The sequence below is a fragment of the Cheilinus undulatus genome, linkage group 10 (genome assembly GCF_018320785.1).
Source record: "Cheilinus undulatus linkage group 10, ASM1832078v1, whole genome shotgun sequence".
Taxonomy (NCBI): domain Eukaryota; kingdom Metazoa; phylum Chordata; class Actinopteri; order Labriformes; family Labridae; genus Cheilinus; species Cheilinus undulatus.
Genome location: NC_054874.1, coordinates 7,105,837 through 7,117,853, shown reverse-complemented (window position 1 = coordinate 7,117,853; position 12,017 = coordinate 7,105,837). Strand labels below are relative to the sequence as shown.

The 12,017-nt window shown below is 39.4% G+C and overlaps 1 protein-coding gene across 1 annotated transcript in view; it reads right to left on the bottom strand.

Moving 5' to 3' along the window:
• Positions 1-12,017, bottom strand: part of cstf2 (cleavage stimulation factor, 3' pre-RNA, subunit 2) — a 29,323-nt gene that overhangs the window by 4,431 nt on the left and 12,875 nt on the right. Inside the window, exons 8-10 of the mRNA XM_041797089.1 lie at positions 4,378-4,477; positions 2,005-2,204; positions 1,476-1,600 (exon numbers count right to left, since the gene is read on the bottom strand). Of these exons, the coding sequence (XP_041653023.1) occupies positions 1,476-1,600; positions 2,005-2,204; positions 4,378-4,477 (425 nt within the window). The remainder of the gene's footprint in view (positions 1-1,475; positions 1,601-2,004; positions 2,205-4,377; positions 4,478-12,017) is intronic.

Here is a 12,017-nt window from a genome sequence, read left to right as displayed (position 1 = left end):
TCCACGTTGCTTGAAGTCCAGTGTGAAGTTTCCATAGTCAGTGATGATTTGGGCTGCCATGGCATCTGCTGGTGTTGGTCCACCGTGTTTTCTGAAGTCCACAGTCAACGCAGCCATCTACCAGGACATTTTAGAGCACTTCATGCTTCCTTCTACTGACAAGCTTTATGGAGATGCTGATTTCATTTTCCAGCAGGACTTGGGACCTGCCCACACTGCCAAAGGTACCAAAAGCTGGTTCAATGACTATGGTGTTGCTGTGCTTGATTGGCCAGCAAACTGGCCTGACCTGAACCCCACAGAGAATCTATGAGGTATTGTCAAGAGGAGGATGAGAGACACCAGACCCAACAATGCAGATGACCTGAAGGCCGCTATCAAAGCAACCTGGGCTTCCATTACACCTGAGCAGTGCCACAGGCTGATCGCCTCTATACCACGCCACATTGATGCAGCAATTCATGCAAAAGGAGGTTCAACTGAGTATTGAGTGCATAGAAATGAACATACTTATCAGAAGCCTGACATTTCTGTGTAAAACATCAATTTTTTTTGATCTTATGTAATATTCTAATTTTTTGAGACACTGAATTTTGGGTTTTCTTATCTGTAAGCCATAATCATCAACATTTCAAGAAATAAAAGCCTGAAATATTTCACTCTATGTGTAACAAGTCTATACAATATATGGGTTTCAATTTCATAAGAGTGACAAAAAATATTGAACTTTTTCATTATATTGTAATTTTTTTAGATGCACCTTTATTCTTTTGCTAAGGTGTGTCAAGCTGCTAAAACACCCTATTTGGCCTTCAAAATAAAAGCACCAAGGGAAAACCACAACTAAAGACTTTTATAGTAAATCATTACCCAGTTTATCATCAGCTTTTAGCAACGGTACCATTAAGTTAATGTCACTACGGAGTCTACAGCTGCCTCTCTGATTTCATTTATCGCCACAGCCTGCTTCTTTTAATCATAATGGACTTAAAACAAGCAAATCATCCATTTAAACACACCTTCAAACAGGTGTTTAGGCCATTAATACATGAATCCCTGCAGTAGCCGGGGTAAAGACAAACTGTCTTGAGCCCAGCTCATATTAAAGCTCCAGAAAGGCAGAAGGAGGCGCTGTGTAAAGCGAACACTCGCTTCATGTAGCTGTTATTACAAACATCAAACTTCCAGAGGAGAGAACTCCTTTTACCGTACTACTGTGCTTCATATTAATCACAGATACAAAAAGGTGACATGGCTTTTTATCTGGCTGTTCTTGAGTGTCAGACTGAAACATGCCGATGACAAGACTCAGACTGAGCTGTTGTCTGTCACTAAACCTGTGATGAGGTGTTGCAAAAATCCATACAATAGTAGAAATTCTACCTGGTTTACGGCACACCAATTATAACATAATGTTCAGTTTATTTAAAAATCAGCAGTAAAGTGCTCTAAACTAAAGTCAAAGATGTCGTTACCGGTCTCGCAGGTGGAGGAGCGTTGGGCGCCATGCCATGAGGACCAGGGCCTTGCATTCCTGCTGCCATGGGAACTCTCTGTCCTGTCACTGGACCACGAGTGTCCATTGCTCTGGGGTCACGTCCTGCGGAGAAAAAGGAATCAAAAAAGCATATCAGAACCTTCTTCATATTTGATGAATCATTCAATGTAGGATTTTTTTTTGTTTTAAAATGAACTATACTGTTTACAAAAACATGATTATATAGAAAACAGGGTTGTTGTCTGATTGACCTTTAAAAATACCTTAATGTGTATCAAATACAAGGAAAAACCAAATCCTCAGGTTTCAGCAGGAAAAGATGATTGTCAGAACAAACAACATGTCCTATTGTGTAAAAACGTTTTGCTGTTCCTGTTTCAGTGACACATGGGTCTGTCTGCCAGCCGAGCATTAAGATGAACTGATTACAACCACACGCTGCCTTTAAAAAGAATGAAGAATTCAGATTCTCAAACAATGCAGTTTTTTTTTTTTTAAACAGGTACCTCGGTTCTCCATAGGGGGTCCACGTGGCTCCATCATCGGGGGCCCTCGAGGGTCTCCCATCATGTTCCGAGGCTCACCCATGGGTGGGCCTCTTAGGTCCATTTGAGGTCCTCTCATATCCGGAGGGGGTCCGCCTGCCATTGGGGCCATGTGTACAGGCGGGGCTTGGTGGGGTGGAGGAGCTCCCATGTAGGCACGGCTGTTTGGAGACACATGGAAAGAACACATTTAAATCTTTAATATTAGAATAATAACTTGTCATAATCCTGAGTGTCTTTAATGGTCAGAATCTTGTGCTTTCTCATGTGCTGCACTCAATCAATAATTGCAATACGAGTTCAGCAACAAGCTCTTTGTATGGCAATACAAAGAGAAAGTTATCAAGCCTGTTATTTCTGAGCTAATTTCTGACAACCTTCACATGAAGACAAAAATTATAAAAGGATGTTTTTAACAAAATCGTACATTCAAGGCTGAGGGTGAAATTCAGAGGACTTTTCAAGAAATTTCAAGATAGAGAAGCAAAACGTTTTAACCAGAAGGATTATATTTATAGCTTTTTATTTTCCTTACCTTGAAAATATTTCTGAGGGTTTTTTTTTTCACACTAGCATCAAACTACTCATTTAAGGAAACTTTTTGACCTCCTCGGTAACCTCTGATCTGTTATCATGGAACATGAGAAACAGAATGTTGGCATAGAGGGAGTCTCTCTTATAAAGAAGTGATGAAAAAAACATTGCTATCAGTGCCAAAATTGACTAAATTGCTATTCAAACTTTATTATTAGTCCTAATTTTCAATATTAGTGAATCTCTAGCTAAAAGACCACAGTACTTTTCCACTTTATCACTTACTGAAAAACAATTTAAGACTTTTCAAGACCTGAAATAAGAAAAATGAATACCACTTTTGAAAGGCAATTGGTCAAAAATGAAAGACATGCCAGGCCTGGACTTCAAATTTCATGTTCCGTTTATGAGATGTCAAATGGTTTAGCACAAAGACATTTTTGGCCATAAATGCCCACATTTGATGATTTCTGCACTTTAAGCCTCTATTCTATATTTCCGTGATAAGTGGGACTTTTCCATTACATGGAACGGACTGGCTTGATGTTTTTTATACTTAATTGCAGGCTTTAACATACATGTTATCAAGTTTCATCTGTCATTTCTTTCATCCTGCCATATTAATACACTTTTATTTAACAAATTAAAGACAAATCGGGGGAAAATTATTAGTAAACAGAGGACACACACACACACACACACACACACACACACACAAACAACACAAACAAAAGACAAAAAAAACCCTCTTAATGTTAATTCATTTAGTTACATTTTTTCCTATTCTATCTCTCCATTCCTCGGCTTGGCTTGACTTGGTTTGACTCAGCACAGCAGCTAAGTCCGGGATTTGCTTTTCCACCACAACCAAGCTACCCGTTTGAGGATGCGTCTACAACTGACGACGTTTTGAGTCCTCATTGTTCTCATCCACAGTCTGAGAAAAAAATAAAACTACAGACTGACAGCGCCGCACGCCGCTCTTTCAAACAATAAACAATAATTCACGCTCATCATCAAAAAGAGACCATTTTCCTACATAGAATTTAAAGAACAGTCTTCTGCTGATTGATTTATGGGTCTCTAGATAGCAGAACATGAACACAACCATATTTCTGGACTGGGCTATAAGAATGGCATTCTTTACTAGCGACAGTTAATAAATTGAAGACCAACTTTGTCATAGGCTTAATGTTTCAAACTTCCCATTATTTTATTTTCAAAAAGTCTAGAATTTATTTGTCTATAAGAGGGGGAAAGGGTCAAACTTTTGTTATTAGTAGGTATAGAAAAATTTCTCCTGTTTATTTATTGGTTGATAATGCATGCAGACATGTCTCGCGATACGACTTTTTTCTTTTATGTACTAATGCTGATTTGTTCAGATCGCTAGTTTCCTGCTTGTTCCTGTCGACTCCATGAGCAAAGCTAAGCAGACCTCCATGCTCTCTGCCTCTTCCTCCCCCTGTCAGAGCGGCTGTGTGCTGGGATGGATTGACTCAGCACAATGTGAGAGTAGAAACTAGTGTCTGCTAAAGTTGTGTTTGAACCAATGTCCTGTTTTTCACAAGTCTAATGAAGTTAAGCAAAGCCAGAATCCCAGTGTGAGAAAATGCTAAAAAATAATAAATTCCAGCAAGTTACAGGGGTTGATCAGGGTAGGGTTTGAACCTTGTTCTATTTCATTTTTCAATGTAACAGGAGGTGTCACAAAACCAACCAGGAATAAAATATGAAGTAATTTACTTCACACATCCTGTTCTAGAACTAAAATTCTGTGTTATGTCTTGAGTATCTTACTTGGGGTCCATGACCTCTCCAGTGACTGACAGCAGAGATCCTCCTCTGGGATCATTAGGACCGTCTCCCAGCAGGCCTCTGGGTGGGATACCTCCAGGTCCTGAGAGGAGAAATCAAACATTCAAGTTATTAAAGCGCTGCTGCCTTTGTTTTCTATTCATAGAGGAGGGACTGTGCTGTGACTAATCCATTACAAATTGGCTGTAACTGACAGGTTGAATTCCAGGTAGGGCAAAGCACTGACACATAAACACACTAAAGGTTGTGTTTTTACTCAGCAAAGAAATACAGGGAAACAATCAGGGTTGATAAAGAATGATAAACCACACATTAGCAGGAGATAGAAGAGAGGTATGAGGAGCACACTTTGCAAAAGGGAAAGTCTGATTGACAGTAAGCAGAAGGTTAGAGGATTAAAAAAAAACACACACAGATAAGGAGGCCAGATCTGAGTATGTCCCTACTTGGATCTTGTAATTCTGGTGTCATTTGATCGTGGCAGGGAGCATTCAGAGAGAAGATCGAGTACAAAGGGTGTGTCATAAGTTTATTAGGTTACCAGAGAGAATAATAGCACAAATACCACAGTTAACCACCAACAAACTCTACCTGACACTAATAGGAGCAGGCAATTATGTGAGGATGGCGTCCATTTCCTCATAGCTTCTTCGGCAACAGCAATAACATAAGCTGTTGAAATATTCACCATTTCATGGGCTTGGTGAGCCCGCATTTGGTGCTGCATGATTTGATAGCAATGTGTGATTATACTGGGCAATGTTGCGATTATGATATAATACCTGCATGGTATGATGAGTCTACTTGCTTGGTTATCAAGGAAAATGAAGAGAATGATAGTTTTGAAGTGTGCATTTCTCAACTCAAAACATACAAATATTAAGTAGCTGCTTTCAAAAGAAAGTGTATTCTTTTATAAATAAAGAGACCTTTCTGTGTGCATTTTTGTAAACCTTTCTAATACTGCTTAACTCAAAAAGAAGAGCAGCATTTTATGCAAATATGTAAATGCGCAGCCTGATACACTAATTGCAACTGTGATTAGATTAATTGTGCAGCACTACCCTCATACAGCTTTACTACTCAAGAATAGTCATGGAAAGATTGCCTCACACTCTGTAGGAAATACTGGACAAAGCCTGAAGCCCATTTTATTACTGGAGGATGCTTTGGTAGCATTTCCCCTGCTGTAGCCATCTTGAAAACGCTGTCCCATAAGAGCAATCAAGTAAAGGTCTTTAGAAATGATGGGTATAAGTGGAGTTCTCTATGTGGCCATCATTACTTGAGTAAAGTGAAGAAATATGTGTTTGGAAGGTTATTTCTTTGTTGTAACAGTGCTTATTAGCAATAAAGCTTACAAACTCACATGTGTCTGGCTTTTTTAGACTTCAATCATCCAATCCACCAAACCAGAGTCAATGTCAGAATAAGCTGTTTGGCATTGGCAGAGAAGATTTGGCAGATTCTTTCATGGGTGCAACCCACATACTCAGCTTTGCTGCTCATCTCACAAATGAATGTTCCTTACAAATGTGGCACCATTAAAAATGGAAATAAACAGGCTTTCCAACGGTATAAGATTTGTTGCCAAGAAGCATTGTTAAAACAAAGAAATAATCTACCAAACACAAATTTTCTTACTTTTTGTGTCAACTTTATCAATGTTAATTCAAAAAGTGACCATGCCTACGAAAGGTCACTTATTCACCCAAATAAAGGGAGTTTACTCGCTTAAAGGTCACATATTATGCAAAATAAACTTTTCAGGCATTTCTAAAAAAATATATACACATGGCTTGTCCACAATCCCCTCAAGAATCGGAAAAATCCATTCCCTCCTCCCCTCTCTTTCAGAAAATACAGCTGAAACAAGCTGGTCTCAGATTTTCCCCTCAGGATGTCATGTGGGGAGTTAGCCCCGCCCCCAGGTTCAGTCGGCCCTCCCTGCATGGAAGACAGTTCCGCCCTCCTCTCCTGATCCATCAGGAGAGCCACATCCATTTCCTGAGGGAGGGCGGAGTCAGACAGCTCATTAACATTTAAAGCCACAGACACAGAAACAGCTCGTTCTGAGCAGGGCTGAAACAGAGGGGTTTATAGACATACAAAAACCCAATACTGGAATGTTTTTGCAGCAAAAAAACTTCACAGGCATGTTTTGGGGACCCCTGAGACCAATATAAACTTGTCTTAAAGGGGTAAAATATGTGAGCTTTAAATCATTTATAATTTGTGCGATTAACTCACTTCCTTTGCATATCAAATCGCCGTACTAAAGCCGCGAGAGTGGTGGGGCTTCCATCTCCCACATCCAGCATCAGTCGAGTCAACAAACTTGGCTGAGATAGACTACATTGCCCAAATCTGACAGAGACACCGCTGTCTAGGTCCATCAGATCCTTCAGAGCTGCACACAGCTCTGAGAATTCCAGCACCTTTTCCAGGAGCGCCGCCTGGATGATGGCAGCTTCCAGCACTTTTCTAGCTAACCCAGTTCGACAATCTGTTAGCTAGAATCATCTCTCCAGGATACCAACTACAGACGCTCTATCCAAGCTGCAGAATGCCTGTCAACAAACAGTAACAGTGAAGTTGCAAAAAGCATAAATATAAATAGTGTGCTACATGTATGAACCTGCACACTCAAGCCCCAATGCACTGATTTATAAATAAAATTACACATCAAGGGATCAGCAAGCTGCAAGCTAAATATATTTGTAAATTGAAGTTGATGATCTCAAACAATTTCTCAAGTTTTCAAAGACAGAGAAATTCTTAATTTTTGTAAAATTAACAGGACACATCTTGTCATTGAGGCAAGAGTTTAATCGCCCAAACTCACCTCTGTAATATAGAAACCCCTCACACTCAGCACTAATCAGTACAAGGACTGATCGATTTGGGAAAATAGTCTACTTGTGAAGACAACTAACGCTATGTTTAGTTCATAAATTTCTGATAATGAGGGAGAAATGCACTGGAAAAAGGCACTCCTGTGTTCCTGCTGGAAGTGTTGCTTCCAGTGCACAAGGGCATTCTGGTGCCGTGTCTGGCGTGAATGTGGAAGTGCCTTTTTTGGTGCACCTCTCCCTCATTATCAGAAATTTATGAATGAAAATGAAACAGTGGTTTTCTGTTTAATAAATAAGCCTTATGATATTCAATTTTTATTGAACAGTCCTCAATTCAAAACAAGAACAGCAGAGATGTGCAGAGCTGAGCAGCGCTGGTCTAAACTCATCATACTGTGCGACTGTTTTGGTTTAATCTCTGACCACAGAGCCACAGTTTGGTCTGAATCTTGAGGTTTGTAGTGCAACACTAAAAACTAGAGAAAAGTATTCAGAGGTGTTAAGAAGACAGCAGATTTAAAGGATGTTTTGGCTGTTGTTAGTCCTGTTGCCAGAGGAACTAAACAACAAAAGCCGACAGATTTTTGGCAAACCAAGCTGACAAAGTTAAACAAGGCCATGAGAAAAGAGCAGCCAAAAAAACGTGATCTTCCAGATTCCTAGAAGGAGACAGGCAGTTTGGAAGACTACTTCAGGACATCATGAACTGACTCTTGGGTTTTGTTTAGACTAACAGTAAAACCCAGACTGATTTTAACAATCTGAGCTACAAAAAAAAGAAACCCTCTGCAACACTTGAATGAGTATCAAAAGTGATTCCACTATGAATAGCATTAGGTGGCTGTTCACCTTGACTCTGACTCTCTCCGAGGTTTCTGCCTGTTTAAAGGGAGCTGTTCCTTGCCACAACTGCAAAGAGGTTTGCTTGTTATGGGTCTGTGTTGGGTCTCTAAACAATATAACAAAGATGATGGTCTCTTTTGTAAATCCTAAAGTAACTTTAGTTAGGATTTTGCATTGTATAAATTGAACATGCATTAATTAATTGAAAAGAACTTTTCATACCAGTCTAAATTTTTCATCACAGATTCACGGTTTCTTCAGTGTCAGCCATCTCGCATGGAAAAAGATGAACGAGCATGACAGCAGCTACAGCAGAACGTCTAAATCTATGGCAGAGTCTTTCCCGTGTGACAGAGTGGCTCTACAGCACGGCTTTGCAGCCATATGCTCTGTAGGCAAGATGATGGATCTCCATTTGTTCTGCTCTTACGTTTGACAGACACGTCATGGTACATACATACGTACTGACACCTACGGTGTTACCAAGGCAACCTATGCAAAGAGGCTGGTGATGTCTGGGCACAAAAATCACTTACAGTCAGTCTTTAAGGCCCGCTTTGAATGAAATCTCCTATCTAGCTGCGGTGTGACTTCAGTTTGAGTTTTTTAGGTGTGATAGAGTTTAGAGAGTTTAAAGCCAAAGTTGGAGCAACTACGTCTTACTCTAATTCAACTTCCAATTTTCTGCTTTTACTCCAGCAATACAGTCAATGTTTCCTGTCCAAATGATGTAGTCAAAACCTGCATGCTGTAATAAACTAACACCCCAGTTTTTAACTCAAACATCTGTGTGGTTTTCTACTTTTCCACGACTGGAACACCTGCCAGCTGAACACATTAATAGTTGTTTTTCCATCCTTCTAAATGGTGCATTTAATTAGTTGATTAAAAAAAACAGCTCACAGTTCTTCAGGTGCGGCAGACTGTGATGTCTGTATACAAGTATTGGGAGAGGCTCACTGTGATTAACAGTCAAATTTACCCACAGTGCCATAGCAACAGCACCGAGGCTAAAAACAGCTCATAAACACAGAAAATGAGAATGAATAGGCCTTTTTTAGGGCAAAAACGTGCGGCCACCACAACATTTGCCAGAGTGTTACATCATGGAGATTTCCTGTGGTCTTTGACAGACTTCCTGAAACTACAAACAGAAGTCTACAAAGTTAACCCCCTGATGAAGGCCTTCATAACATATCAGCAAAAATAGAAGAGATGGAGGGTTGTATTTTACTTAATATTCAGTAATAATAGTCAAAAGCACCTGTGCAGGAATACCCCCCCCCAAAAAAAATGCATTTTGTGTTTGAACCATGTCGAATACAAGTGCAAAAAAGCTGTCTTTAGAAAGGGAACACGGAAGGTTCTTCCCAAATTGTCAGACTCACTGCAGGTGTTGATACTGACTAATAAAACAAAAAACTTTTTTCCTGTCTGAATTTGTATTATTAACAGAGGCCTAAAGTTGACTGCAGCCTAGAGGTATTAGCTTGAAATCAAAACTGGACAAAAGCATGACGCCTGAGCTGGTTCAGGTTTAAAGTTGATGACAACAGAACAGAAAATAAGTGTTTTACATGCATTTTGAGTCATTTCAAACTGGAGTCTCCAAAAAGGAGCTTTGGTAAGCATGGTCATTTACCTAAAATAAAAAGGCTGTTACTCCTGAATGCTTCAACATACAGGCATCATCTTAGTCTCTATGCAAAGGTTAAACTACGTTTCCACCAGGTGGCAGACATCTAGTCACAACCCACTGAAAACTGCTCCACGACCCACTTTTGGGTACCAACCAACCAGCTGAGAACTACTGCCTTACAGCACTATCCAACTCCCTCTGCACCTCCTCGTCACTCACAACTGATCTGCACCTCCAAGGTCGTCCCGGGGTTAGTATTATCTGCTGACAATGTTGGTGAAAACTGTTGTTCTGATTACATTCTTCTTTTGAAATCCACAGGATATTTAAACACAGAGGTTCTGTGTTTGTGTTTATTACAGCTGTTGCACAGGAAGCGACGATGCTAAATTCAGACACCTTTAATGTGTTTAATTGCTGTTTCTTATATTGTAATAGTGATAGAATTGTGATTGGTAACTCAGCTCCAGTCAAGAGTCCAAGTAATCTAACACCAATCAAGAAGCCCAAGAAGTGCAAATGCACCATTTAGAAGCTCAAATAAAACCACAGCCCCACCATTCTGGATGGAAAATGTGAGTTATTGCCTGTATTCACCATATATCACTAATGGATGCTTTGTGGTTTATGTGAGACTATGAAGAGTGTAAAGGACTCGTGTTATTTCCAAAGACTGGCTCAGATGGCCTACATCTTGATCGGTCACACCTGCACATCTGCCATGTAGGTCACACAGAGGTGGGTGGCATCAGACAATTATCCAGCTGAGCAGTGACAGCCAAGTGTGCCTTCCCAGCATTGTAATGTGAAACATCAAGAGTCACACATTTACTTTTTTACCTGCAGTCATCAGGCTTCACAATGCAGTCAAACCAGGAGAGACGTGCAGGAAGAAAGCCTGCATTGTTTCAAATCTGGCATCGACTGAATAGGTGTTTCCTGGAGTCCACCAACAACTGAAACATTTTATAACAATTGTACATTATCATACAATGTCTACTTAGAAAATTTCTCAAACCTGTAGTGATGTGATAGATATACCAAGGGGAACTTTTAATTATGTTAGAATTTGTTGTTAATTGCATATAAAGAATCATGACAAAATGTCTCGTTAGGGATGCTGCAGATCCAGTCTGTTCTTTCACATATCTAATATAAATAAATAGCTATATTTTATATCTAATAGTCCTTTTGCCATTTAACAATAGTGTTTTTGCTTTCCTTTTCTGTTAATATGTGATTTGATGATGCGCTGTTTATACTGCATTACTTCTTTTAACCTGCTGCTTTTTTTAATCCAAAAACTTCACTGAAATGGTCGACATTCTGTGTATAAAAAAATCAGTTGAATTTCAACTCTAAATTCTTTTGTGATGGTTTTTATATGTGTTTTATGCATAAAAAGGGCGTCACATGTGCCTATTAACTTTACTAACTATATATCAGGTTTTTAGCTCAAGTTAGATTGATATTGGGTCTCTTTGAACAATTTAATAGAGTGGTCTTGACCAGTGGTTTGATTCTCAACAGGGGGGTTGGGAGCTGTTTTTATTGGGTTGCATAAGTCTGAGTGGAAAAATGTTCAGGTGTATGGAAGCCTGGAGCAGACATTTATCCAGGTATTTTATTTCACTCCATTCCAGGTGTTTTCTTGATATCTTGAATCATTTATTTTGAGACAAAAAAGCTGGTTCGCCCATTATAATGTGCTGATTTCTCAAGATCTTTCAAATATACCCCAAATTTTAACAGTATCTTGGAAATGGGGAAAAATAAAACACAGAAGTGTCCTCCCAGGGGTTTCAGTTATGTGGGTTTAAACATGTTAGCTTTGTCTTGTCTCTTTGTTCAGTAAAGCCCAGTTCAGAGCAAATATTGATTTAAGACACAACAAGTTTGCTTTAGACTGGAGCTGGAGATGATTGCAGCCATCTTAACTCAGCCGTTGCAGCTCAGAAATTAAGACGTTGCCTGCAACTTCTGCTGATTTTTGGCTGGTAAAGAGGAGATGGAAAATGGAAATCTTGCTTTGAAAGGCTATAAACACCAAGAAATGTTAGATGAAATCATACGGACAATTTTGGAAATGATTATATCTCTGTTTTTTTTTTTTTGTTTTTGCACAAAAACTTCAGCCTGTAAACATTTCAACCACTTTGCAGGACATTTGCCACTATACTTGCTAATCCATCATAATTATAAGACTGTGATGGCTAAATTTGTATGCAGAAAAAAATGTATCTTTAGCAGATCTATAAGTCACAATAAGACAGAGCAAGCAAAGC